General features: G+C 34.5%; 1 protein-coding gene across 2 annotated transcripts in view; it reads right to left on the reverse strand.

The window, feature by feature from the left end:
- Positions 1–25,573, reverse strand: part of acad11 (acyl-CoA dehydrogenase family, member 11) — a 112,319-nt gene that overhangs the window by 74,269 nt on the left and 12,477 nt on the right. For both annotated transcript variants that reach the window (XM_052596692.1, XM_052596691.1), the window contains 8 exons: positions 25,062–25,203; positions 23,175–23,296; positions 22,268–22,374; positions 21,781–21,895; positions 21,499–21,576; positions 20,960–21,098; positions 17,266–17,373; positions 14,146–14,244 (listed from right to left, as the gene is read on the reverse strand). In XM_052596692.1, coding sequence (XP_052452652.1) covers positions 14,146–14,244; positions 17,266–17,373; positions 20,960–21,098; positions 21,499–21,576; positions 21,781–21,895; positions 22,268–22,374; positions 23,175–23,296; positions 25,062–25,203 — 910 coding nt within the window. The remainder of the gene's footprint in view (positions 1–14,145; positions 14,245–17,265; positions 17,374–20,959; positions 21,099–21,498; positions 21,577–21,780; positions 21,896–22,267; positions 22,375–23,174; positions 23,297–25,061; positions 25,204–25,573) is intronic.

Genomic DNA, 25,573 nt, shown 5'->3' on the forward strand with positions numbered 1-25,573 from the left:
TAGTATTTTTTGTACAAAATATCAGTTTGCATCTAAATTATGGATTTTTGAAAATTAATAAAATGTATTGCTGATAAAATTTGATGGTGATAAATTAACTTGTATGTTATGTAGTTGCATGTGTAAATGTTTGTGTTTAACTACCATACAAAAATATTTGTGCATTACATTTTTGTGGCTTCATGGATGTAGCTGAAGCAAAAGAAAAGGATATGAGAATGGTTGAAAGAGAAAAGGCCAGGGGTAACCATCACAGCTGTCTGGTTCTGTTTTTGCTCATAAGGATGAGATGATGTCTAAAATGTACAACAGGTTAATTTAGGAAACAAAGACAGGAACAGTGAAAAGTACTATAAGGAACTATGAGGAAGACACAAAACACGTTTGCACAATCAGTGATGACAAAAGACTGTAAGGACCAAGTAGATCTGAATAAATGAAATTAGGCTGGTAAACTTTTTTTTTTTTTTTGGTTCCCTCATGCTACAAAGATATGGAGGAAAATAAAGCTAATACTTGCAAATAAGCTTGGTGATGCTACAATAGCCCAAAAAAAGTATCCAGAAGGATTTAAATGGTTAAGTGATGTGACATACGTCACTTAACCATTTCAATCCTTCTGGATACTTTTTTGGAGAAGGATTCAAATGGTTAATAACTCTCACCTCTACAAGCAATTGTTTTTAAGGGGTCATCAATTTAGAAATATATTTTTCCTTGATCGTTTGACATGTAAGAGGTCACTGTACAATAAAAACTGCACAATATTTCGTCCATGTTTTAATTTTCATAGCAATTCTCCTTTATTTAACGAAAAAAATAAATGTTTAAATTTAATTAATTAAAAGACAAATTAAATTTGGGTGAAACTTGTTTACTGTTTTTCATTATATATTAGTTATACATTGGTTTTATTTTTAGTGATAATTTTTATTTTTAATTAGCAAATTTTTGTGTTTTGCTTTGGTATATATATAATTTTTTTATTATTTTGGATGCAATTAATCATTTGACACCCCATTCAGAATTTTTTAAGATCAGTGTTTTGCAGATGATGCTAGGAAATGATAAAAGTTAATAATTTTTTTTAATAATAACTAAAAAATATGTGTATACTTTTATAAAATAAAAGTACACACATATATTTTAGTTATTTATACCTTTTATTTTGGATGCATTTAATCAAAAAATTCTGCACTGTATAGTAATCGGTTAAGGATGAAAAAAAAAATCATTACTATGTGCTTTCACAGATGAAAGAGAAAAAGGAGATATTAGGAAGGGTCAACATGGCGGCACGTTGATCGCACGCGTTTATCTGAGCTCTCACGGCAAGCGGCAATTCCATTCTTAAACAGCCTCACATCGTTCTGAAACTGAAAAATACATATACGTTAGGTCACTGTAAACAAATCTACTACAAAATGACATCGCGAACAACAAAGAAAAAACATGGAAATCAAGACGAATCCAATGCCGAGCCTGCAAATCCTCATGCTAACATGGCATCTGAGGATAAAGAAGTCAGCACAAATAGGCTTACTGAAAAAAATCAAGAGAGCAACATTATGAGTGCAATTACAAGCATGAGAGAAGACTTTTCAGTCCAATTTACAGGAATCCTCTCAGCCATACAGGAGGTTAAACAAGAAGTTAAGGAATGTTCTGACAGACTGTCAAACGCGGAACACCGTATCAGCGATACAGAAGACCAGGTGTCCGTTTTGCAAAATACTGTAGACACTCTTCAGCAACAGGTGAAACTTCTTGGAGTTAAATTGGAAGACCAGGAAAATCGAAGTCGTCGTAATAATGTGTGTCTCGTTGGCCTCCCTGAAGGCGCTGAAGGCTCAGATACAGTGGGTTTCTGTACTGGGACCAGAGAATTTTGCCAACCCGATAATCATTGAAAGAGCTCACCGCTTACAGGACCGCCGAGATCGGAACGCTCCCAGGATACTCATTATGCGCTTCTTGAATTCTAAGGATAAAGACAAAGTGCTGCAAGTCGTGCGGGCCAAAGGCAAGGTAAAATATGACGAACGCGAAGTAAAGTTTTTTCAGGATATCGCCAGAGAAACGCATCTGAATAGAAGAAAATTCTACGAGGTGAAACAACAGCTTAAATCCATGGGCATCCGATATGGAATAATTTTTCCGGCGAAGTTGCGCGTCACCCATGAAGGACGAGACCGCATTTTTGAGAATCCACCTGAGGTGGAAAATTTCATTCGCAACCTAAAGGATTCAAGCTCTTAATCCCTCAACCAAGAAGACCGAATACAGAAGAAAGGAACTGTCTTGTAACGAAATATATATAAGTATATGTTTTTTTTTTTTTTTTTTTTTTTTTATTTACGTTTGGGACTGATAATGGATGGAAATATGATTGACAGTTCAAAATAACTTGGCTGATGGAATCCGGTGAGGTTGTAGTCAGTGACTTCTAACTTTTCATATTTGAATTTACTTGTTCTCTTTATTATAATTTGCTTAATATTATTAACTTGATATACTCTGGGTTTTTTTTTTTTATATTTATCGTTTCTTTGTGGTTATTCCAGTTTCTATTATAGGCTGTTCTTTTTCTAATATGTTTAGCCGCTTGTTTGTGGGAGCATATAGCAGAGAATATGCTTGTGATCCATGTTTTGCTGCTCCTAGTGATAGGATCGGCGACACAAAGTGTTGAATCTTCAGTTAATGGGTATGTACGGGTAAAGCACTGGCGAGTTCAGGGAGCCAGCGCTAAGAGAAGCATCCTATTTATTTTCTACAATTTTTCAGTAACAGGGGCAATTGCATTTTACTGTAATAGGCTAGGGCACAATCTTGTAATAATAAACAGCTCTCGATTTAGGCACTAACACTGTAATGGGCTCCAATTCAGAACTAAAAATAACATCGTGGAATGTGAGAGGTTTGGGGAAACTATCTAAAGTAAAACAAGTAATGACCAGAATTAAACAACTTAATCCCTCAATTGTATTTTTACAAGAATGTCATATATCTTCAAATGACACGACACCAATACAAAGACGATGGAAAGGCCACGTTTATTCAGCTTTATTTTCTTCTAACTCTAGGGGGTTTATGATTTTAATACATAAGTCAGTTCCATTTCAAATATCCAAGGTTGTACAGGACACAGCAGGACGTTACATAATAATTCAAGGATCCATTCTTAATGAAAACATTATTTTGGCAAATGTGTATGGCCCTAATACAGATTGTCCTGGCTTTATCAGGAAAACTGATAATTGCTGGAGACTTTAATTGCACATTATCTCCTAGCCTTGACCGCACAACAGGAACCGATACAACCCACATACAGTCTAGAATAAAGATATGGAACTATATAAGAGAACTTAATCTGTGTGACCCATGGAGAAGGTTATATCCTAGTAAAAGAACATATTCATGCTGCTCTACAGTGACGAAGGGACATTCTCGTATTGATTATTTTTTAATTTCTAATGACCTTTTTCCAAGAGTAGCAGTTTGTCAGTATGATACTATTGTCATTTCGGATCATGGACCAGTGTCTTTAGTTTACAAATTAATATGCGATATGAAAGAAACTCGCAGATGGCGCCTCCAACCAAAATGGCTACATGATTGTGATTTTATCAAATTTATTGGAGAACAGATAGATATTTTTTTCAAAGAGAATAAAAATGAAACGTCAGCTACTATAAGGTGGGAAGCATTCAAAGCATATATCCGAGGTCAGATAATTTGTTTTACAAGCTCAAAAATGAATAAAATAAAATTGGAATTAGATTTATTGGAAAAAGAAATTAAGATTGCAGAGGGAAAGGCTTATTTAGACACTTCAAATACAATACATCATGATCTTCTTAAACTAAGGGCTCAGTATAACACTCTCTCCATAACAAAAGCTGAAAACAGTTTAATAAGATTGAAACAATCTTTCTATGAACATGGAGAAAAAGCAGGGAAATTATTAGCATGGCAGATAAAAAAACTGGACACAGAAAAAGCCATTAATAGTATTCAAATGTTGAATGGAGAAATAACATCTAATCCTTTAGAGATAAATAATGCTTTTGTTTCGTTTTATAAAGATTTATATAAATCTGAATCGGCACTTTTTACTGAAGACCAAACTCGGTTTCTCAATGATCTCCAGTTTCCACTTATATCAGAAGAAGATAAAAATTATTTAGACCGTACATTTGAAGAAAGTGAAGTCATGGAATCTATATCAAAGCTGAAGAATGGCAAATCAGCTGGCCCTGACGGACTGCCAATTGACATATATAAGCTCTTTAAAGATAAATTGGTTGGCCCCCTGAAGGAAATGTATGCTGAATCATTTCAAAATGGTTATTTGCCACCAACTTTGAGAAATGCCGTAATTACTTTATTTTTGAAACCTGAAAAGTCTCCCACCAAGTGCGAGTCATACAGACCAATCTCTCTACTTAATACAGATATAAAGATTATTGCTAAAATCTTGGCGTCAAGATTGGAAAAATGTCTTCCATCTGTAATAGGTTTAGACCAAAATGGATTTATAAAAAATGGTCAGGCTACTCATAATATAAGGCGCGTTTTAAACATTCTGTATGAAAAAAGGGAAGCCCATGAAACATGTATCCTATCACTTGACGCGGAAAAAGCGTTTGACAGGGTAGAGTGGCTGTATATGAACGAAGTATTGACTCGTTTTGGTTTTGGAAATTCATTTCTACGATGGGTCAACATTTTATATTTTAAACCATTAGCAGAAGTTAGGACTAATAATACAGTATCAAGACCTTTTGATATATATAGGGGCACACGTCAAGGATGCCCACTGTCACCAATGCTCTTTATTCTTGCATTGGAGCCTTTAGCAATTGCAGTCAGAAGTAACTCTATCATCAAGGGCATTCAAATAAAAGATCGTGATCACCGAATAGCACTATATGCAGATGACACCATTCTTTTTCTAACAAGGCTTGAGAGATCCGTTCCAGCACTGCTCCAACTGATTGATAGATTTGGAAAATTTTCTGGCTATAAAATTAACAAGACCAAATCATCAATACTGTTTTTAAATACCCACCAAAGACATCAACCACCGGTTGGACATCCATTTATAAATGCAATTAATGGCTTCAAATATTTAGGAATAGTTATTACCCCCACAATTGACAAGTTAGTTTCTGCCAATTACAACCCAGTTATAACCAAAGTCTGTGAAACTGTAGACAGATGGTCCTCCCTACAAATCTCATTAATTGGTCGTATAAACATTATAAAAATGAACATTCTTCCCAAATTTCTTTATTTATTTCGCTCTATTCCACTTTCTCCACCATTAGGCTTTTTCTCTAATATGAAAAAAAAATTAACCAAATTAATCTGGAATAATAGACGTGCAAGGCTTCGCCTAACATTGTTATATCTCCCTTATGACAGAGGAGGTTTATGTTTACCCAATTTGCAGTGGTACTACTGGTCTGCCCAGTTGACTTGTGCCACTTATTGGTTTTCCTTACAGCCAAAATTACCCTGGGTAGAAATAGAATCTATAGATGCTAAAGGTATAGGGATGGATATGTTTTTGTACTCTGACTTGTATAAAAATCTAAAAAAGACTACCAAAAATCCCTTTGTTAAAAATACTTTGATAGTATGGAATGATGTTCAGCACACATTGGGAGTAGTCCCAACTCTTTCCTACTTCTCTCCTATTTGGGGCAATAGGGACTTTAGACCAGGAGAAAATGACTCTGGCTTTAAACAATGGGCACTAAAGGGCATTCGTAAGGTTGGGGATTTGTTTGAGGGAGATACATTGATGTCCTTTAAAGATCTTAATGAAAAATTTGGAATCCCAATGAAACACTTTTTTAAATATTTGCAAATTCGCAGTTATATCAATGTCAAGCAAAATCATTCACTATCTAGACCTCTACTAACAGAATTAGAAAAGGCTATGTTTTATGAGGAACTTGGTACAAACCAAATCTCACTGTTTTATTGCAAATTTGTAAAAAGTTCTAAGGAATCATCTGATTCCAAAAGAATTGCTTGGGGTATAGATTTGCAATATGACCTTCCAGATTCAGAATGGAGCCAGATATGTGCTAAAGCCCAGAATTTGTCAATTAACACTAGATTTAGGCTGATCCAATACAACTGGGTAATGCGTACATATGTCACCCCTGAAAAGTTAAACAGGTTTAATCCGGAAATCCCAGATACCTGTTTTAAATGCCAAAAACATAAGGGAACATTCTTCCATTGTATCTGGGAATGTGAGGTGATCAAGACATTCTGGCAAAAAGTGACAGCACTAATTTCTTCAATTAATTCAAAATTAATTCCAACGACCCCTGAAATTTGTGCTTTGGGTTTAATTCCTGTAAGCCTATCACTATCAGGTTATCACACTAAAATGATTGACATTTGTCTCGTTATTGCAAGACGTTTAGTAGCATTCTACTGGAAGAACATAGAAGGTCCATCTATTGATCATTGGTTAAAAGATCTGTCACATTGTATTGCATTGGAAAGAATAACCTACAGTATAAAGGGCAAACTAAGAGATTACCATAAAATATGGGATCTTTTTATACATTTTCTGGAAAATAACCAAATATCAATACAGGCAATATCAGATACCTCTCACTCCACTGATTGATTTGTGTATATGATGTGCTTATTTGAAAATATGTGGACATGTCTGTCTTAGCCTTTGTATAATAACTATTCCTGTGTAACAGGTTTTTTTTTTTTTTTTTTTTTGGATGCTGTGGGTGGTTGTGGGTGGGAGAGGGAAGATAGTTAAAATATATATAAAATGTTTTTGTTTTGGAAATGTTATTGTTATAGCCAATGTCTTTCAATAAAAATATGTAAAAAAAAAAAAAGGAGATATTAGTCATTTACCAGTTACTTAAATCCTCAATGCAATCACATAACAGTACTGGGTTTCACGTCTGCTTTTAAAAACACAAATTTGCTTTCTGTTTCATGTACCAGCACTCAACCAACTTTTCCACTGTGCAGGTACTGATATGCCTCAGTGCTTTTATAATTCCGCATCGAAGACTCATGCACTCCAAGTGACAAAACAAAATAATAAAAAATGTTCTCCTAAGTTATGGCAGGCTACTTCTTCATTTCATCCTCCCACTGGACAGTGGTCATACACCACAGGTGTGGTAAAAATTGACCATCACAGTGTTTAATAGTGTTCTGTGTGTGCTCCCACCACATCGCTCCTTACATACTGGCTAGCAAAATGGAAGTTTAACACGTTATAAGGAAGTACTTCATCGTATTTACTTCTGCATGGCAAAATAAGATGGATAGCTCTAATTTAAAGTTTGTTTGAATTTTGAGTTTTTTTATTATTATTATTATTATGTAGAAGAAAAATATGGAAAAACAAATGTTTTGATTAATAAATAAAGGTTTAAAAATAAACACTTTTTGCTGTGGAAGTACAGTATAAAAGAAAATGTCAGGCCTTGCAAAATAGATCACGTGAAAGAGTTGGACTTAGAGTAAAAAAGGTTGAGAACCCCTGTTCTAAAGGATCCGAATACTAGAAAAGTGAGCAGTGCTCAAACTGAGGCTGGGCCGGGGGGATCTGGGACTTCCCATAAGGTATTAGGGACCGGCCATACGAAGTAAAAAAAATATACTTAGGGGGTCGCCCAGATATTTATATTTTACTAAAGATAACAATGACAAACATGATTACTTGATTCGCACAGTACAGTAAATTTTGTGAATTAATTACAATTATTCATGTGATAACTGAAGTATGTTTTTGTCATATCTCTTAAAAATATAAAAAGCCCTATCTAAAGACTGCTAAGCACATGATATTATTATGTGCTTGGCACCACTTTGCTAAAGCGAACTTTAGCGAAAAATACTTGGAGTTTGCTACTTGGAGAAAGGGTAAAGCTGGAATTGCAACATTTTCACTTGAAAATAGGGATAAAATAATAAAATAAATTAAACAGGATAAAACAAATTAAACTAGATTATTTTTAAATTAACTGACTGCTCCTTTATCACTGCTTTCTTAAGACATTATGAAATAGTTATTCCTGTTCCACTCTTGAATCTTTCAGTGTGACCCTCCAGTAACTTTGTAAGCCATCTGATTTTATTGAGACATGTCAATGTTATTTTAAGGTAAACATTTTTTGCAAGACTTCCAGTGCCATATATTAAAGGGGTGGACCATTGCGATTTCACTTTTTTAACATTAGATAGTGTATAATGTTGCTGTTTGAGCATAAACAATATCTGCAAAGTTATGAAGCTGAAAGTTCAATTTTTCTGGAATTCTGGAAGTTTAATGCCTACAATAATGGCTGGTAGGGACTACAACGAGTTACTTCCTGGGTTTGTGACATCACAAACCCAGATAAACCCCATCCCTTGGTAAGGGCAGCAATGGAGGCGAGGCCATGCTGTCCTGCTTTAGAGAAGAGGAAGAGAAAACTTAGAGGTGCACGTAAAAATCTATTCATATATAAATCATGATTCTGTCTTCTCACGATTCAAATTTATTCAATAATTTCAAAATCAATGTTCTAAAGCAGAGGTTCTTAATACTGTTCCTCGCAATACCACTGCTCTGCATCTTCCTTTCTGTCTCTATCTCTCTCTTTATCTCATTCAGCTCAGGTCCAACCGTGAACTGTACCAATTATACACTTATTTTCGCATACGTATGAGTAGCGTTAAATAGGGATGTGCGTACAGTTGCTGTACTGTATTAAAGCTTTCATCAGGATAAAACTGTATATTAAAAGATAATATAAGCAGTAGCATCTACAAATAACAGTGTTTCTAAAAGTATGAGACAACAACAAACAAAAAAAATCCAAACAAACAAAGGCCTACCATTAAAAGCTGTGCTTGCAGATGTTCTGCAAAATCCTCTTCAATAATATCCTCTGATTCGGGCTCAAACTTATAAGAGATATTAAAGACGCTGTTGTTTACAACAGTGGTCCCCAACCCCCAGGCCGTGGACCAGTACCGGTCTGTGTGTCATTTGGTACCGGGCCGCACAAGAAGGAATAAATAATTTACATTAAAGCTGCAAATGGTAACTTTTGGCACTCGCGTCTGGCGGAAAAACATTGTAGCCGGAGCTACTTCTCTCTGTTTACATCTAGTGCGAGTCACGCAGGTACTGTGCTACTCTGCAGCATTGCCGACCCCAACCAGACTAAAATAGTCTGAATATAAACACTTATTGTAGGTGTACTGTAGTGATTCAGGATAAGACAAAAACACAGTTTGGAAAATGGATTCATGATGTACTCGCTCATTATATATATATTTTACATTTTCAACACAAAACAACACTGTGGCACAGCCTGACTGGACCAGAAGAGCCGTGAGCGGTGGATTTTTGCAAAACAAATAACAGAGGTGGAGGTAGAAGTGTGCTGAGCCATAACAATCTTTTATTTTGGAAAAAGGCCAGATGATCTGTGTTATTTTCATGGAAAGTGGGTTAGGGGGCAGAGAGGATGTTATTAATGTTATGTTGTTGGCAAGATGTTAAAAGTACGCTGCTAAATAAAGTTTTATACGAATACACAGTGGATTCATGTTTATTATTATATTTACAATATACCACAGTTTTTATGCCAGTCATATCATTTTATTTTGTATTTATCCATCACACCATAAAGCCCGGTCCGTGAAAATTTTGTCTGACATTAAACCGGTCCTTGGTGCTAAAAAGGTTGGGGACCACTGGTTTACAATACAACTGGAGCACATGCCGCTGAGGTGAGGGGCGGGACATTTAGATGCACACTAGAGGCAGTTTAGCCAATCACAACACGCTGGGCTAGCAAATCAATAAGAGCCCATCACTTATTTCTGAGAAAGGGGCTTCATAAAAGAAGGAAATGATGAGCATGTTTCTCAGAGAAGGGACAGAGTGGTGTGGAATAAAGGTAAATTATTTGAAAAAAATTATATATATATATATATATATAAATAAATATAAATACCCTTATTTCTATGTTGATTTTTAAAGCAGCTTCACGCAGCTGTAAACGCACAAAACTGATACAGCATGATACCAAGTAAACAAAACAAGTATTTCCTAGCAATGACAACTGAGATTGGAACCTAATGAGACAAGAAATAAATACACTTACAGACTGCTTTCAACTTCCTGATTTTCTCAAGGAGTATTGGGTCATTTCATGTCAAATCAACCAAATCTCAGAAACTTCCCAGGCTCAATTTTTTTTTTTTTTTTTTTTTCTGAAGAAAGATAAACAGGTATAGTGATGAAAGCCAAAATAATAAATGTCATGGATGCTTATTTTCTGTGTAATCCACTATTTTGTAGAGGGGGGTGGTTTAAAAATAAAGGGGAGTGATTTAAATATAATGCTACAATCAATACTTTTCATGATTATTTTATCTCGACAGCTGTCATATTGAAAATGCTGTAACAGTTTTCAAAAGAGTTCCACATATAATCCTCATTTCATTTGCAAACATGTTACCCAGTCATAGCAATGGACATTTATATTACCCTCAAGGAAACACAAACTTTTAAATTGGGCATTCAAATTAAAGGGCTAAAATCTGTGTTAGCGTCAGAAAATTAATTAATAAATTATGACCATTTTGATGTAAAATTCCTACTACCATTATAAGTACACCTCAGGAAATGTGATAAAATTATATATTTAAAATATATAAGTTCAATAACCAATTTAGATATGTGCATTTGGATAACACCGGGAATCCAATATGAGTAAGCTCAGAGTACACCAAGACATTTATATAGTCATCTATAAAGCACATAATTGTAAATATACTGTATATAAAGTATACAGTATGCATTAATACATTTTAATCCTCCAACAAAATCTGTTCTTAATGCATGTGAATACAAACATGCTGCATAATAAAAAAAAATAAAATAAAAACTACACACATTTTTACAAGTAAATGAATTCTGTTTGGGCCTCTCATTTATATCTGCATACTGCAAATTGTGCCCCGGAAAACCAAAGCAACTAGAAGCATTCTTTCATTTAAACAAGAACTACCCTTCTAGCCAGAAAGGTTTTATGAATAAAACAACACTTGATTTTATTAAAAAAGCAATAACAACAACAACAAAAAACTGAAATATGCAGCAAGCTTGGACTGCAGTTAAGTGTACTTTCCAAAGGCTCTTAGATGAAACGTGACGCGTTTGGCCATTGACTGTCATTACACTGTCTATGATTAACGGTTTAAAATTCTTTCCACATGTCTCAACAATAAAGATATGTTTAACAGTCCTCAGAACTGATGGTGGTTTATGATAGTAGTGAAAAACACCATATGTGCCTCTCAAAAAAACAAAAACGAGATATGGAGCTCTTACACATGACAGGCTCATCTTGTAACCAAATGAATTGGATTTGTCACACTTATAATTTATCCTTTGTACTGATGATGAATCTGTACATCTTGTGCCGGTTAAAATAGGAAAGAGATAGCACTGTAAAGTTGGAATTTCCACTGCTTAAGGTCACAAAGATCACAAATTGATGACAGTATTTTAAAAATCCTCAGAGACACACAAAACAACTTTGGTGACAAGTCAGATCAAACAAAAAGATCTCACAACTTGTCACCATTCATATCTGAAGATATTTTTCTCTTATAACTTTGAAAAGACCACCCGTAAACTTCATCATCCAAAACATTTGGTATGTGATATGTGTTTCCAAATCATATTTCTGTGAAACGGGATTTAGGAGGTAACAAAATAATATGGTTTCATGTGAGGGCTTCAAATGGACATTCATTAAAAAACAAACAAACTTTTTTTCTCTCTCTTTTTTTTTTTTTTAAGTTGACATCAAACATTTTAGTTCTGCATTCAGTTTACAGTTCTAAGGAAAATTAACTCAAACAAATTATTTTAACTATCAAGATTTGATTGCATAGTAAACTGCAATATATTTCCATTTCTAGATATAAATAAAATAATTTATAATAGAAAATATAATTTCATATAGATATAATTTTTTATTGATCATTTATATTTTCACCTTGTAATAATGATGATGATGATGATAATAATAATAATAATAATAAAAGTTAGTTAACTTAAAAGTATAAATTAATACCTTAATTCATATCTTGTGTTTAAAAACAAATCTTTACAAAACATTTTGTTAATTAAATATTACATAATGGATATTACACAATAATGTGCACCAATAAATCATTCACAAAAAGACGAAAATGTGTATTACGAAAGTTAAGCAGGTCAGTTTTGGTTCATGTTCATGTATAATACAATTTTGTAAATAATTGAGATTTGCTGAAGCCATTTAAACATGGTTCATACAAAAACTGCAAAAATGAAATGCCAGGACTTCAAGCACTACTTTTTTTGGTTTTCAAGGACTAAAATCAGAGACCACAATATCGTTATTATCTTTCAAATTCTAATAAATAAATTAATAAAAACAAAATGGTACAAATAACATGCAGCACATTCAAAGCATGCAATGACTGTGACAACTTTAACATTTGAAATTGGTGATCCATACTATGGCAAAGTTATCACTTTTTTGTGTGTGTGTGTGAATATATGATTAACCTGACAAAATAATATTTATTTTGTCTCATCTCGTGAGCTAAATATATTGTCACACCCCTAGTGTCCGTGAACATGATATAGCTCATAATTTTTCCAAGTGTATAAAGCTTTTGTTTTCCTAATTAATGTTGTTCAGTTGCTTTGACACAATCTGTTTTGTTTAAAGTGGCAAATAAATAAAGGTGACTTTTGACTTGACTTTTACTCTTCAGGTTAATCATATATTCATAAAAAAAGAAAGAAAAAAAAGAAAAAGAAAGAAAAAAAAACACTGAATATGGAAATTGATAACTTTGCCATAGTATCCTTTCAAATGTTAAAGTTGTCACAGTCATTTCTTGTTTTGAATGTGCTGAATGTTATTTGTACCATTTTGTTTTATTAGAATCTGAAGGATAATAATGATATTGTGATTTTAGTCCTTGCAGTTTCTGTACAATCCCTGGTGTGATAATACAGAGTACAACAGGCCTTTGGTCCTTCGACATGCTTTGTGGATATTTAATCCAGAAGACCCGGCAACCACAAAGACCCACAGCTAGATCTGGAATGTTCTACAGGGGACAGTGTCTAAGAGACAAATACCAAAGCAACTCTAAACATCCCATACAGATTGAAAAACAACCTTGGGCATTGTAAACAAGATGAAATGCAGGTTTAAACCCTGATCATTGATGTTATCTCATTGCAGTAAATGGTAAAACTGCCTTTCATCACATAAAGATTGTTTATAATCTTTGTATCGTGCAACTGCTGTTCCACACGTCAAAAAAATGCAATTACGCATGCCTGCGGTCAGCTTTCCTAAAAATATAAATGAAAATGAAAACAAGAGAGGGAGATTTTACAGCTCTTATGGTAGTCTGATTTTCATCTTATTCATTTTGAAAATGACTCCGTGATTATTCATGATGATTCAGTTTTCAAGTGTAAAATTAGGTTAAAAAAAAATACATTTAAAAATACTTTTACCAAAAGATGTTAGCTTGTCATTTGCAATGGAAAAACCCTTCAAAATGCAACTTTTTCAGAATCTTGTCAAAGACAGGAAGAGATAATTGCGGGCTTATCCTCGCAACTCAGTTCTAGGTCTGTGAAGCTGAAGGCGGGAACTTCTACTAATTGGTCTGTTTCTGCTTTGCCACCCGTTGTGATCGCTTTGAGTTCCCCAAGTCTGTGTTTATCGTTCACAGATTCTTCATAGCTGGTTTGTATAAACATCTTAAATGGTTTTTAAATGTCATGCCATTCATCGAAGAGATTTGGATGAACGGGGTCGTTTTATGGGATGAATCATTCTAGTGATATATTTCTTTATGTCTTTGTGGTAAGATTTTGCTTAAAACACTAAGGCTATGAAATCTAAACTCCCGCTGTTCAGTTTTCCTTTTAATGTTTTTAGTCTCCACAGGAGTAAAACCCTAAAAATTTTAATTTATTTTCTTGACAACTGACAAACAAAATATTTCCTCACCACTCCTACTTTCAATATTGTACTGTGACATTCACACGCTTACCGCTGCTCCACCACTTTTTGCCATTAATGATAAAATGGTCTTTGTCTTTGTGAAGGATGCACTCCATGTTTGTGGCGTCACTTGAAGCAACATCCGGCTCTAGAATAGAGAAAAACAGACAGATTACTAGGATCACTAATGAAAATCATTTTAGAAAAAAATTCACAGAAACACCCCCCTCCCCCCAAGTATTTAGAAAGAAACATTCTTTAACATTATGTTTTTCACTATTAGTTTCAGCAGAGCAACTCAAGTCTCAAAGTCTAATTTGAATGTTTCATAAACATCAAAATGTTTCTGAAAACAATCAATACAGGTGCACAAACATAATGTTTTATTAAATTAGTTATTAAATTAATTAATTTCTTGAAAAGTGCATTTTTGTTTTTCCAAAACAATTATAAAACCAACATTGTGTATGTACAAAGATATCATTTCTAAGAACAATTATTTTTAAAAATCATTTTAAAGTAGACTTTTAAAAGATTTTTCCTTCCATTATTGTGGACACTTAATTGTCACTGATCCACAAACAAACATTACCACTTTAGTCTGGTTCATGAACAAATGGCTAACATGAGGAAATATTTTTAATCAATTGTCAAAAAGACTGAAACTCACAAATGACTTATTGAATATTTATACGACACTCACAAAAGAGTACTTCTTTGCTACTGTGTGTACTAAATGGTCAAGGTCAGCTTAGTGGCCCACTAGGAGGAGTCAAAACTAATTTAAAAGATTTTAAAGTAGGCATAAAATTAAAATCAAGATCTTTATTTATTTTAATTCACTCCCTAAACCATCTTCGAAAACCTGGATATATGAGGGATTTATAGACCTGGAAATTAGGTACATTTTTAAGATCCTAAAATCCAGTGCCATTTTTATAATGAATATGCATTTAGTCATGTCACATTTTTTTCATGTCTTTGTAAATCGGGGTGGGGGCAAGGTAATATCTGGTGGTTAACAACAGAGTGACAAAACACAAACAGAGAGACCGGCTATCAAGGTGGAAATTATAACCTAGTGTAGATATTTTATATGACATCTGATATTTGTTACACAATCAAAAATAAGAATTACAGCTATTGTCTGTAGTATGACAGCAAAACCACACGCCGCACACACAGAGAAATAATGGGGGAAATTGTCATACATCAACACATCTGAAAACTCTGGGGGCATTACAGCACCATCTGCATATGTTGAGAAACTTTATGCATTTTTAATCACTATTACACATGTGTTGACACAATCTATAGTCATCTTTTGGCTTTTTCAATTACCAAGAGAATCAAGATCCTTTAGTTTTTCCTAAATCTAATCAAACAGCTACAAACCCAATTCCAAAAAAGTTGGTACACTGTACAAATTGCGAATAAAAACAGAATGCAATGATGTGGAAGTTTCAAGTTTCAATATTTTATTCAGAATACAACATTGATGACATATTAAATGTTTAAACTGAGAAAAAGTATAATTTTAAGGGAAAAATAAGTTGATTTTAAATTTCATGGCATCAACACCTCTCAAAACATTTGGGACAAGGCCATGTTTACAACATGGTGTGGCATCCCCTCTTCTTTTAATAACAGTCTGCAAACGTCTGGGGACTGAGGAGTCAAGTTTAGGAATAGGAATGTTGTCCCATTCTTGTCTAATACAGGCTTCTAGTTGCTCAACTGTCTTAGGTCTTCTTTGTTGCATCTTCCTCTTTATGATGTGGAAAATGTTTTCTATGGCTGAAAGATCTGGACTGCGGGCTGGCCATTTCAGTACCACGGATCCTTCTTCTACACACCCATGATGTTGTAATTGATGCAGTATGGGGTCTGGCATTTTCATGTTGGAAATTGCAAGATCTTCCCTGAAAGAGACGACTTTTGGATGGGAGCATATGTTTTTCTAGAACTTGGATATACCTTACAGCATTGATGGTGCCTTTCCAGATGTGTAAGCTGCCCATGCCACACGCACTCATGTAGCCCCCATATCATCAGAGATGCAGGCTTCTGAACTGAGTGCTGATAACAACTTGGGTTGTCCTTGTCCTCTTTAGTCCGAATGACATGGCACCCCAGTTTTCCAAAAAGAACTTCAAATTTTGATTCGTCTGACCACAGAACAGTTTTCAACTTTGCCACAGTCCATTTTAAATGAGCCTTGGCCCAGAGAAAATGCCTGCGCTTCTGGATCATGTTTAGATATGGTTTACCTATAGAGTTTTCCGGCAATGGTGAATGGCATGTTGAATTGTGTTCACCGACAATGTTTTCTGAAAGTATTCCTGACCCCATGTTGTGATTTCCATTACAGTAGCATTCCTGTATGTGATGCAGTGCCTTCTAAGGGCCTGAAGATCACGGGCATCCAGTATGGTTTTCCAGCCTTACGAACAAAGACTCTTCCAGATTCTCTGAATCTTTGGATGATATTATGCACTGTAGATGATGATAATGTCAAACTCTTTGCAATTTTCCTCTGAGAAACTCCTTTCTGGTATTGCTCCACTATTTTTCACTGCAGCATTGGGGGAATTGGTGATCCTCAGCCCATCTTGACTTCAGAGAGACACTACCACTCTGAGAGGCTCTTTTTATACTCAGTTATGTTGCTTATTGACCTAATATGTTGCAATATTGCAATATATTGACCTAATATGTTGCAAACTTTTGGGGATGAAAATCCAAAATGAGCCAATATTTGGCATGACATTTCAAAATGTCTCACTTTCAACATTTGATATGTTATCTATATTCTATTGTGAAAAAATATAAAGTTTATGAGATTTGTAAATTATTCCATTCCTTTCTTACTCACAATTTGTACAGTGTCACAACCTTTTTGTAATCAGGTTTGTATTTCTCTCCTTTTATACTCATCTCATTATCAAATTAATTCTAAATCCTCCTTTTAAATCAGGTGAGTTCTAAAGAATGTGTCACATTAAAAAGGCTTGAGTTTGTCCAAGTTTTAAAACTGTCTAGAGACAACTATGTTCTTTTCCAGCATGTTTTGCTCTGCCCAGTTGTTTCCATCTACAAACCTGAAACCAGCCTAATTATACAAGGTTTTCTTTGACTGAATAGTCAGTTAGTAAATTTTACACATTACCGGTCATACAGAAGCAGGACCGTATGTCTCCTCTTAGTAAGGGCTCCAGCCAGAGCCTCTTCTGTTCCTCAGTGCCAAACAGGTGCAGAACTTCCATATTGCCAGTATCTGTTAGAGAGTAAATACAGTGAAATCAAAATGGAGATTTCTTATATTTTTCTGGAATGTTTCAGTGTTTGTTATAAATGGTTTAAATGGCAGATAATTTTAACTCATGTACCCTCATAATAATTAATGTACTATATGAAATCAGGCGGGTCAATAATCCCTTCCCTTTTATATTTATATATATATATTAGGGCTGTCGCGATATACCTGTATTGACGATAACCGTGATATTCAAATAAACAATTATCGATATAGTGTTAATTTAGTGTATGAGGATATACCGGTTTTAGTGATAACCGCAATATTTAAAATGAACAGTTCTCTTATGACACCACATGTAAATACTTGGTAACAGTACCTGGTTGAGTGCCCAGGTGGCAGTATCGTGCCTTAACTCTGACACCTGTCACACAAGACGACGACGCAGCACTCGCAGCTACTCTGAGGGAATCTGTGTTCATCAGAGTAAGTTGTTATTATTTTACTAGTCATAGACTGGGAAATATTATATAACCTATTAACAGCGGTTTTCTGTGTTCATATACTTAAGTAAAGGGTGACTATTTTAATAAGTTTTCTTTACTCGTCTTATTTTTGTATTTGCAATCAATACAGCCTGTGCGTAGTAACACTTCTTTCTTTCTTTGTTCAAATCTATGAACAGTTAAACGATTAAAACGGATCTTGAAAAACTGAGCGACCACATTGCTACATTAAACTCTGTAAAATGTTAAGTTGGTCACAGTGCCATGCACTTAATGCCTCATCTTTGGTCATTCTTCAATAAGGTTCATTAGTTAACATTAGTTAATTACATTAGTTAAAATATATAAATTACATAAATAATAATGAACAATATTTCCACAGCATTTATTAATCTTAGTTCATGTTAATTTCAGCATTTACTAATGCACTGTTAAAATCACAAGTTGTGTTTGTAAACATTAATGTACTATGAACATTGAATAACTCAATTTTTATTAACATTAACAAAGATTAATAAATTGTGTAATAAATGTATTGTTCATTGTTCCTTCATGTTCGTTAATACATTAATGTTAACAAATGGCATCTTATTGTAAAGTGTTACCATTAATATTTATTCATCATACTGTTGAACTTGACAGTATTTTCTCTCTTGTTATTTCATAAGAGCTTCAAAGAAGACAGAGAAAGCCAGAGTCTTGTGCCCTGCGTTTATCAGTATCAATATTATGCTCGTTGGGTGAAAAAGAAAAACTCAATAAACAAAGTAAAAAATAATTTGACTGATATCTTCCCCACCCTAAGGTTTCTATAGATATCACGATATATCGACATTGTGGATTCTTATGGCCACAATAACTGTGATATGAAAAATCTAATATCGTGACAGCCCTAATATATATATATATGTGTGTGTGTGTGTGTGTGTGTGTGTGTGTGTGTGTGTGTGTGTGTGTGTGTGTATATATATATATATATATATATATATATATATATATATATATATATATATATATATATATATACAGTCGTGGCCAAAAGTTTTGAGAATTACATAAATATTGGAAATTGGAAAAGTTGCTGCTTAAGTTTTTATAATAGCAATTTGCATATAATCCAGAATGTTATGAAGAGTGATCAGATGAATTGCATAGTCCTTCTTTGCCATGAAAATTAACTTACTCCCAAAAAAACCTTTCCACTGCATTTCATTGCTGTCATTAAAGGACCTGCTGAGATTATTGTTAACTTGTTAACTCAGGTGAGAATGTTGACGAGCACAAGGCTGGAGATCATTATGTCAGGCTGATTGGGTTAGAATGGCAGACTTGACATGTTAAAAGGAGGGTGATGCTTGAAATCATTGTTCTTCCATTGTTAACCATGGTGGCCTGCAAAGAAACGCGTGCAGCCATCATTGCATTGCATAAAAATGGCTTCACAGGCAAGGATATTGTGGCTACTAAGATTGCACCTAAATCAACAATTTATAGGATCATCAAGAACTTTAAGGAAAGAGGTTCAATTCTTGTAAAGAAGGCTTCAGGGCGTCCAAGAGTCTCCTAAAGAGGATTCAGCTGTGGGACTGGAGAGCCACCAGTGCAGAGCTTGCTCAGGAAATGCAGCAGGCAGGTGTGAGCGCATCTGCACGCACAATGAGGCGAAGACTTTTGGAAGATGGCCTGGTGTCAAGAAGGGCAGCAAAGCCACTTCTCTCCAAAAAAAACATCAGGGACAGATTGATCTTCTGCAGAAAGTATAGTGAATGGACTCCTGAGGACTGGGGCAAAGTCATATTCTCAGATGAAGCCCCTTTCCGATTGTTTGGGGCATCTGGAAAAAGGCTTGTCCGGAGAAGAAAAGGTGAGCGCTACCATCAGTCCTGTGTCATGCCAACAGTAAAGCATCCTGACACCATTCATGTGTGGGGTTGCTTCTCATCCAAGGGAGTGGGCTCACTCACAATTCTGCCCAAAAACAAAGCCATGAATAAAGAATGGTACCAAAACACCCTCCAACAGCAACTTCTTCCAACAATCCAACAACAGTTTATTGAAGAACAATGAATTTTCCAGCACGATGGAGCACCGTGCCATAAGGCAAAAGTGATAACTAAGTGGTTTGGGGACCAGAATGTTGAAATTTTGGGTCCATGGCCTGGAAACTCCCCAGATCTTAATCCCATTGAGAACTTGTGGTCAATCCTCAAGAGGCAGGTGGACAAACAAAAACCCACTAATTCTGACAAACTCCAAGAAGTGATTATGAAAGAATAGGTTGCTATCAGTCAGGATTTTGCCCAGAAGTTGATTGAGAGCATGCCCAGTCGAATTGCAGAGGTCCTGAAAAAGAAGGGCCAACACTGCAAATACTGACTCTTTGCATAAATGTCATGAAATTGTTGATAAAAGCCTTTGAAACGTATGAAGTGCTTGTAATTATATTTCAGTACATCACAGAAACAACTGAAACAAAGATCTAAAAGCAGTTTAGCAGCAAACTTTTTGAAAACTAATATTTATGTAGTTCTCAAAACTTTTGGCTACGACTGTAAGTCCTCTATGCCCCGCCTCTCCCAAACGCATAGTTTTCTACAAAGTCCCTCCTTCCAACTATCGCAGTCTGCTGTGATTGGCCAACTGACCCGGCCAATCATGGCGATTGGCCGAACACTAAAAGCACTCGTTGGAAAATGTAATGCCCCATTCCATTATCGCGCGCTTCATCTTCATCAAAATAAATGTAAAGACAGTTTATAATGTCCTTAGTTTTACCATCTCCCTGACATGGCTGCTTCAACACTAACTGCATTTACTGAAACCACGCCTGAAACTGAAACTTTATATAAATTTACATTACGCAAATATTTTCACATAGTGATGTAGACATGAGGGGGCTATTTCAATTAGCCATTTTAGGGGGGCACGGCAGAGTCTTATTTTTTATAAAGAATATCTTTTTGGATTTGAGACTTTAGTCTTTGCAACTTTATTGATCTTCTTTATGGACCAAATCTTGTAACACTCAAAAGAGAAAGGAACATTTTAAATTGCATCATATGAACCCTTTCTGATTTCTGATTATGAAGAAACACCCCCACCTGGGGCCTGGCAGTTGAAGACTTCAGGGGCATAGAAGCAGCGTCCGGTCTCCTCTGCGATATGAGCATAATCCAGCTGAGAGAGGCCACTCTCAGCCGGAAGAAACAAATTCCACAGGCCTGCAGCTCGAGCCTTTGCCTGCTCGCAAGGACTTCATTAATACATACAAAGAACATCCTCCCAACTACAGTTCAATCAGTTGCATTATTTTCTGCTTGAATAATTTTCTTACATTTTGTTCACCAAAACAAAAATACACTAAAATTTGAATAATGTGAAATTGTAACATTATTTAAAATAACTGTTTTCCATGTTCAATTTATTTTAATATTTTTTAAATAATCTTCTTTAAGGATTATTTGATAAAAATTAAATTCAATACAACAACATTTATTTTAAATAAAAATAACAATCACTTTTGATCAACTTAAGGCATCCTTGATGAAAAACTAATAATTCATTTTACTATTTAAAATTTTGCTAATATATGTTATGATGGTACTATATGTAAATAATGCACGATCATATGTATCATCACCTTCAACTCCTCTATCACAGCAGGTGTGTGCCATCTCTCAGGTGTGTCTTTGTGTTTGGCGTAGTACTCTTTTACTTCCTAAAAACATAATGAAATATTGGGGCGGGGGTGTTCATAGTAATCTTTTTAAATCATTATAATGATTTAAATCATCATTATTTATTATTTATATGGTTCTATTTACATTTCACTTTTAATTACTTATAATTTATAGTATTTATAATTTTATATCTTTATCTTTAAGTACTCATGTGGGTCAACAGAGATGACAGCAGTGCTGACCTGTTGGGCAGGAAGTACATGCTTTCTCATGAACTCTTTCACATGATGAAGGACAGCCTGACCTTTGGGTGACAGCATGAACAGCTCATCAGAGATTGGCATAGCTAACTTGGAGCTACAGATAAAAAAAAAAAAAATTGCATCCTTTATAAAATATTATCAACATTTATAATAACATACAATAACAATCTTAAACCACATACCCTGACAATAAAAATGCAAAAAAAAAAAAAATAACTGTATACCCTGCTTACATGGAAACACCTTTAATTACACATTCTGATTCTAAGGAAACAACCTCAAAAATAAGCCACAAAAATACAACCAAAACAAAGATTGCTTATTAAACAAAACTTGTTAATAATTAAATTTAGGGTTAAAATGTATTTTTGGACACTGAAAACCTGAAAATAATCATTAAACAAATGATATGTAATGCAGGTATTTACTCTAATGTCCATGTTGAGTTGAGATTGTGATTTTGTACCTGAGGGCGATCTGTAAACCCAGCTCAGCTGAGGGCTCCACACTCTCTTCAAACTCAGCTGCGTTAAGAGAACTGGCGTTGCCCAACAAATGCCTTGAATAGATCCCCTAAAATGGGGAAAGTAAAAAGTAAAAAGTTTACACTCTGTTTGATTTCCTGACACAAGAGAAAATAGTGTCACTTTCAACTGTCACTGTGTGTTTCAAAAAACAAAATTAATAAGGTTTACCAATCATTTTCTACCTTTATCTACTGTACACAATTGGCATTCTGTAAGTAAAATCATCAGCCTTCAATTAATATGTTTATTAAAATACGCTTCTTTCATTTTGAATCCGTCTTTAATGCAGAAAAATATATTTGTATAATGCCCGTTAACAACTAGCCTATAATTGACTGCTGTCCCAACCAATCAGTGTCCTAATTACACTAGCCAAGTGTTCAAAAGTTTGGGGTTGGTAAGATTTAATGATTTTGAAAGAAGTCTTTTAATAAAATGACAATTTAAAATAACTGTTTATAGTTGTAATATATTTTAATCTGTAATTTATTTCTGTGATGGCAAATATGGATCTAAATCTTCCTGACCCCAAATTGTTGAATGATATATAGCTTTGCTTAGTTTCATCTCTCTCTTAGCACACAACTCTCTTTTTATCAAATAATTAATGCTTCAACATAAAATGATATTTAATGTCAATTAATTTATTAATTTAATAAGAACTCATTTAATAATCTTGGATAAATATATCTATAATAGCTGTAACTGAAATAAAGATGGCCACTTTGCAGCAGGTGAATTTACCTTCTCCATATCAGTGAATGTCTTTATCTGATTGGCACAGTTTAACTTTGTTTTAACCACAATGCCTTGGCATGGTCTGCATTAACTTTTAAAACTCAATACCTGTGCAATTGCAGCCATTTTGAAAAAAGCCATGGCAATGAAGAAGTTTTGCTGGGGAAGAGAGTTTGGGATGCCTCGACAATGACAGTAAATGGAGATAAGGTCCTCTGGAGAGGGAATTCCTGTTCAAAAGCAATGTATGGATTATTCAGGAGTTAAACCAAAAAAATAAATAATAAAATTCCTGAGGCTGAGGCTTTTTTTTCAGAGGGCGGGGCAGCAATGGCAAAACATGCAATGACTATGGCAACTTCAACATCTGAAAGGATACTAAGTTATTGCATTCCTTATTCAAACTGATTTTTTTTCATGAATATATGGTTGACCTGAATAATGAAGCTAAAACATATTCCTGGAAAGTTATGATCTATATCACTGCTTATCGACACAAGGGGTGTGACAATACACGCCAAGATGAGACAAAACAGATACTTGGTTCACTAGAATGAGAAAATATTTTAACAGAATATTTAAGAAACTTCCAATGACAAAATACTTGTCTTTTAGTTACAAGAAGTAAAACAATGCAGTTGTATTTTGAAGTATTTGAACTAATCTAAGGATGTAACTAATGATTATTTTGGTAATCAAGTAATCTACTGATTATTTTGACAATCGTGTAATCTGATATTTTTTTGGTAACACAAATAGACCTTAGTGAAAACTAGGCCTTAGTATGACTATTTATACATAAACTAATGATAAAGCAATAATAATTGGTTCAAATAAAATATCAAAACCAAGTAATTACATGGTTTTATTTAACAACACTGTTAAAATACAAAATGCAATATGCCTTTACCTATGAACATAACTAATTGAAGTACCTTACGTAATATAACAAATACCTGCAGAGGGCACGAACGGCCTGGTGACGTTTTACTTTACAGCGTGATTAAACTACGTTTAAATCCATTAAATGTTTAGATTTGGCCACATGCAATCTCAGAAACTATTTTGGGGAAGTTGTTGCCTAGTGGTTAGAGAGTTTGACTCCTAACCCTAGTGGTCACTGCTGTGTGTGTGCACTTTGGATGGGTTAAATGCAGAGCACGAATTCTGAGTATGGGTCACCATAATTGGCTGTATGTCACGTCACTTTCACTTTCACTTTTGAAATCGCAATGTACAATAAGTGGCATATTTAAAAATAGGCTGATTTATTCTGCTGTGTTGGCAAAGGTTTATAAATGATTTACGTTACAAATCTAGTAAGATGACGCAATGATATTGTTTTCCTAGATGATCGTTAAGCAATTCAAATTCACAGCATATGCAGAGGAAGAGTTTAACCCCTTCCCTCACATACAGTCTTTACTGGTAAATTACCAGTAAGAGATCATGTGTGAATAGGTCCTTATCAAAAATCCCGGTAAATTTGTTCTGGCAATTATGTCATTCGTATGGAGATGACATGAATACTCTGAGCTGTTAACAAAGCTCTGCTGCTTTTTAATTAGTTTTTCTATGTAAATATTTGCTAGATGGACATCTTTGACCATTGCGCCTCACAGCTTTTTCAATGTGTTGCACTTCTCCATTCATCAGGGCTGCACGTCTCGTGTTTCTAAAAGCAACAAATTGTAATTGGCTATTAATATTAGTTTGGCCAATACCACTGGTAGGCGAACTCATGGACTCGAAAGTGATATCAACAATGTTTTTTATTTTTAAATGTAGGGTTATTTTTTTACACAGAAAAACGCTGCAAGTCGGAGAATTTTAAACCCTGATTAATACATACAATATAGAGACATGATAAAAGAATATATAGAGGCAAGGACAAATTAAGAAAATGCCAGTACTGGCAAAAATGACAGAGAAATATAAATAAAATATAAAAACAACAAAAAAAAAAAAAAAAAAAAAAAAAAAGAGATGCCCCACCTTTCACTCCTGTGATTCCACCCATTGTGCTGATGATTTTGTAGTGACTGGGCCAGTAGTGTGGCATGAGAAAGTAGGCCAAGTCTGCTATTGGCTGTCCGGTAGTGGACAGTTCCCAGTCCAGTACAGCCAATACACGAGCCTGCAGAGAGACAATAAAGCTTTCAGGATACCCAGATCCAGTAAAATGAATTTTCAAATAACAAAAAGTATGAATTATTTAATAGGAGGAACAGAGTTTTTGGTTTGAAAGACAGAAACACACATTGGCATATTGTACCAATCACTTCCACACAATTATGTGGGAAAGTAGAGTTTTAAATAGGCTTATTTAGAATATTCTGCTAAAAGATGTGACATTATAATTGGAGGTTAATTATAGACTTGCTCTGCCAGTCAGTTTTGATTTACTTGATCTTTGCAATTCTCTTTGTAATAAATCAATTACAGACAGGAAGCTAGAAAAGCCTTAAGTCTCTGATAAAATCGATAAAGGTAACAGCACTGTAATC

This window comes from Carassius gibelio, chromosome B24 (genome assembly GCF_023724105.1).
Source record: "Carassius gibelio isolate Cgi1373 ecotype wild population from Czech Republic chromosome B24, carGib1.2-hapl.c, whole genome shotgun sequence".
Classification (NCBI taxonomy): Eukaryota; Metazoa; Chordata; class Actinopteri; order Cypriniformes; family Cyprinidae; genus Carassius; species Carassius gibelio.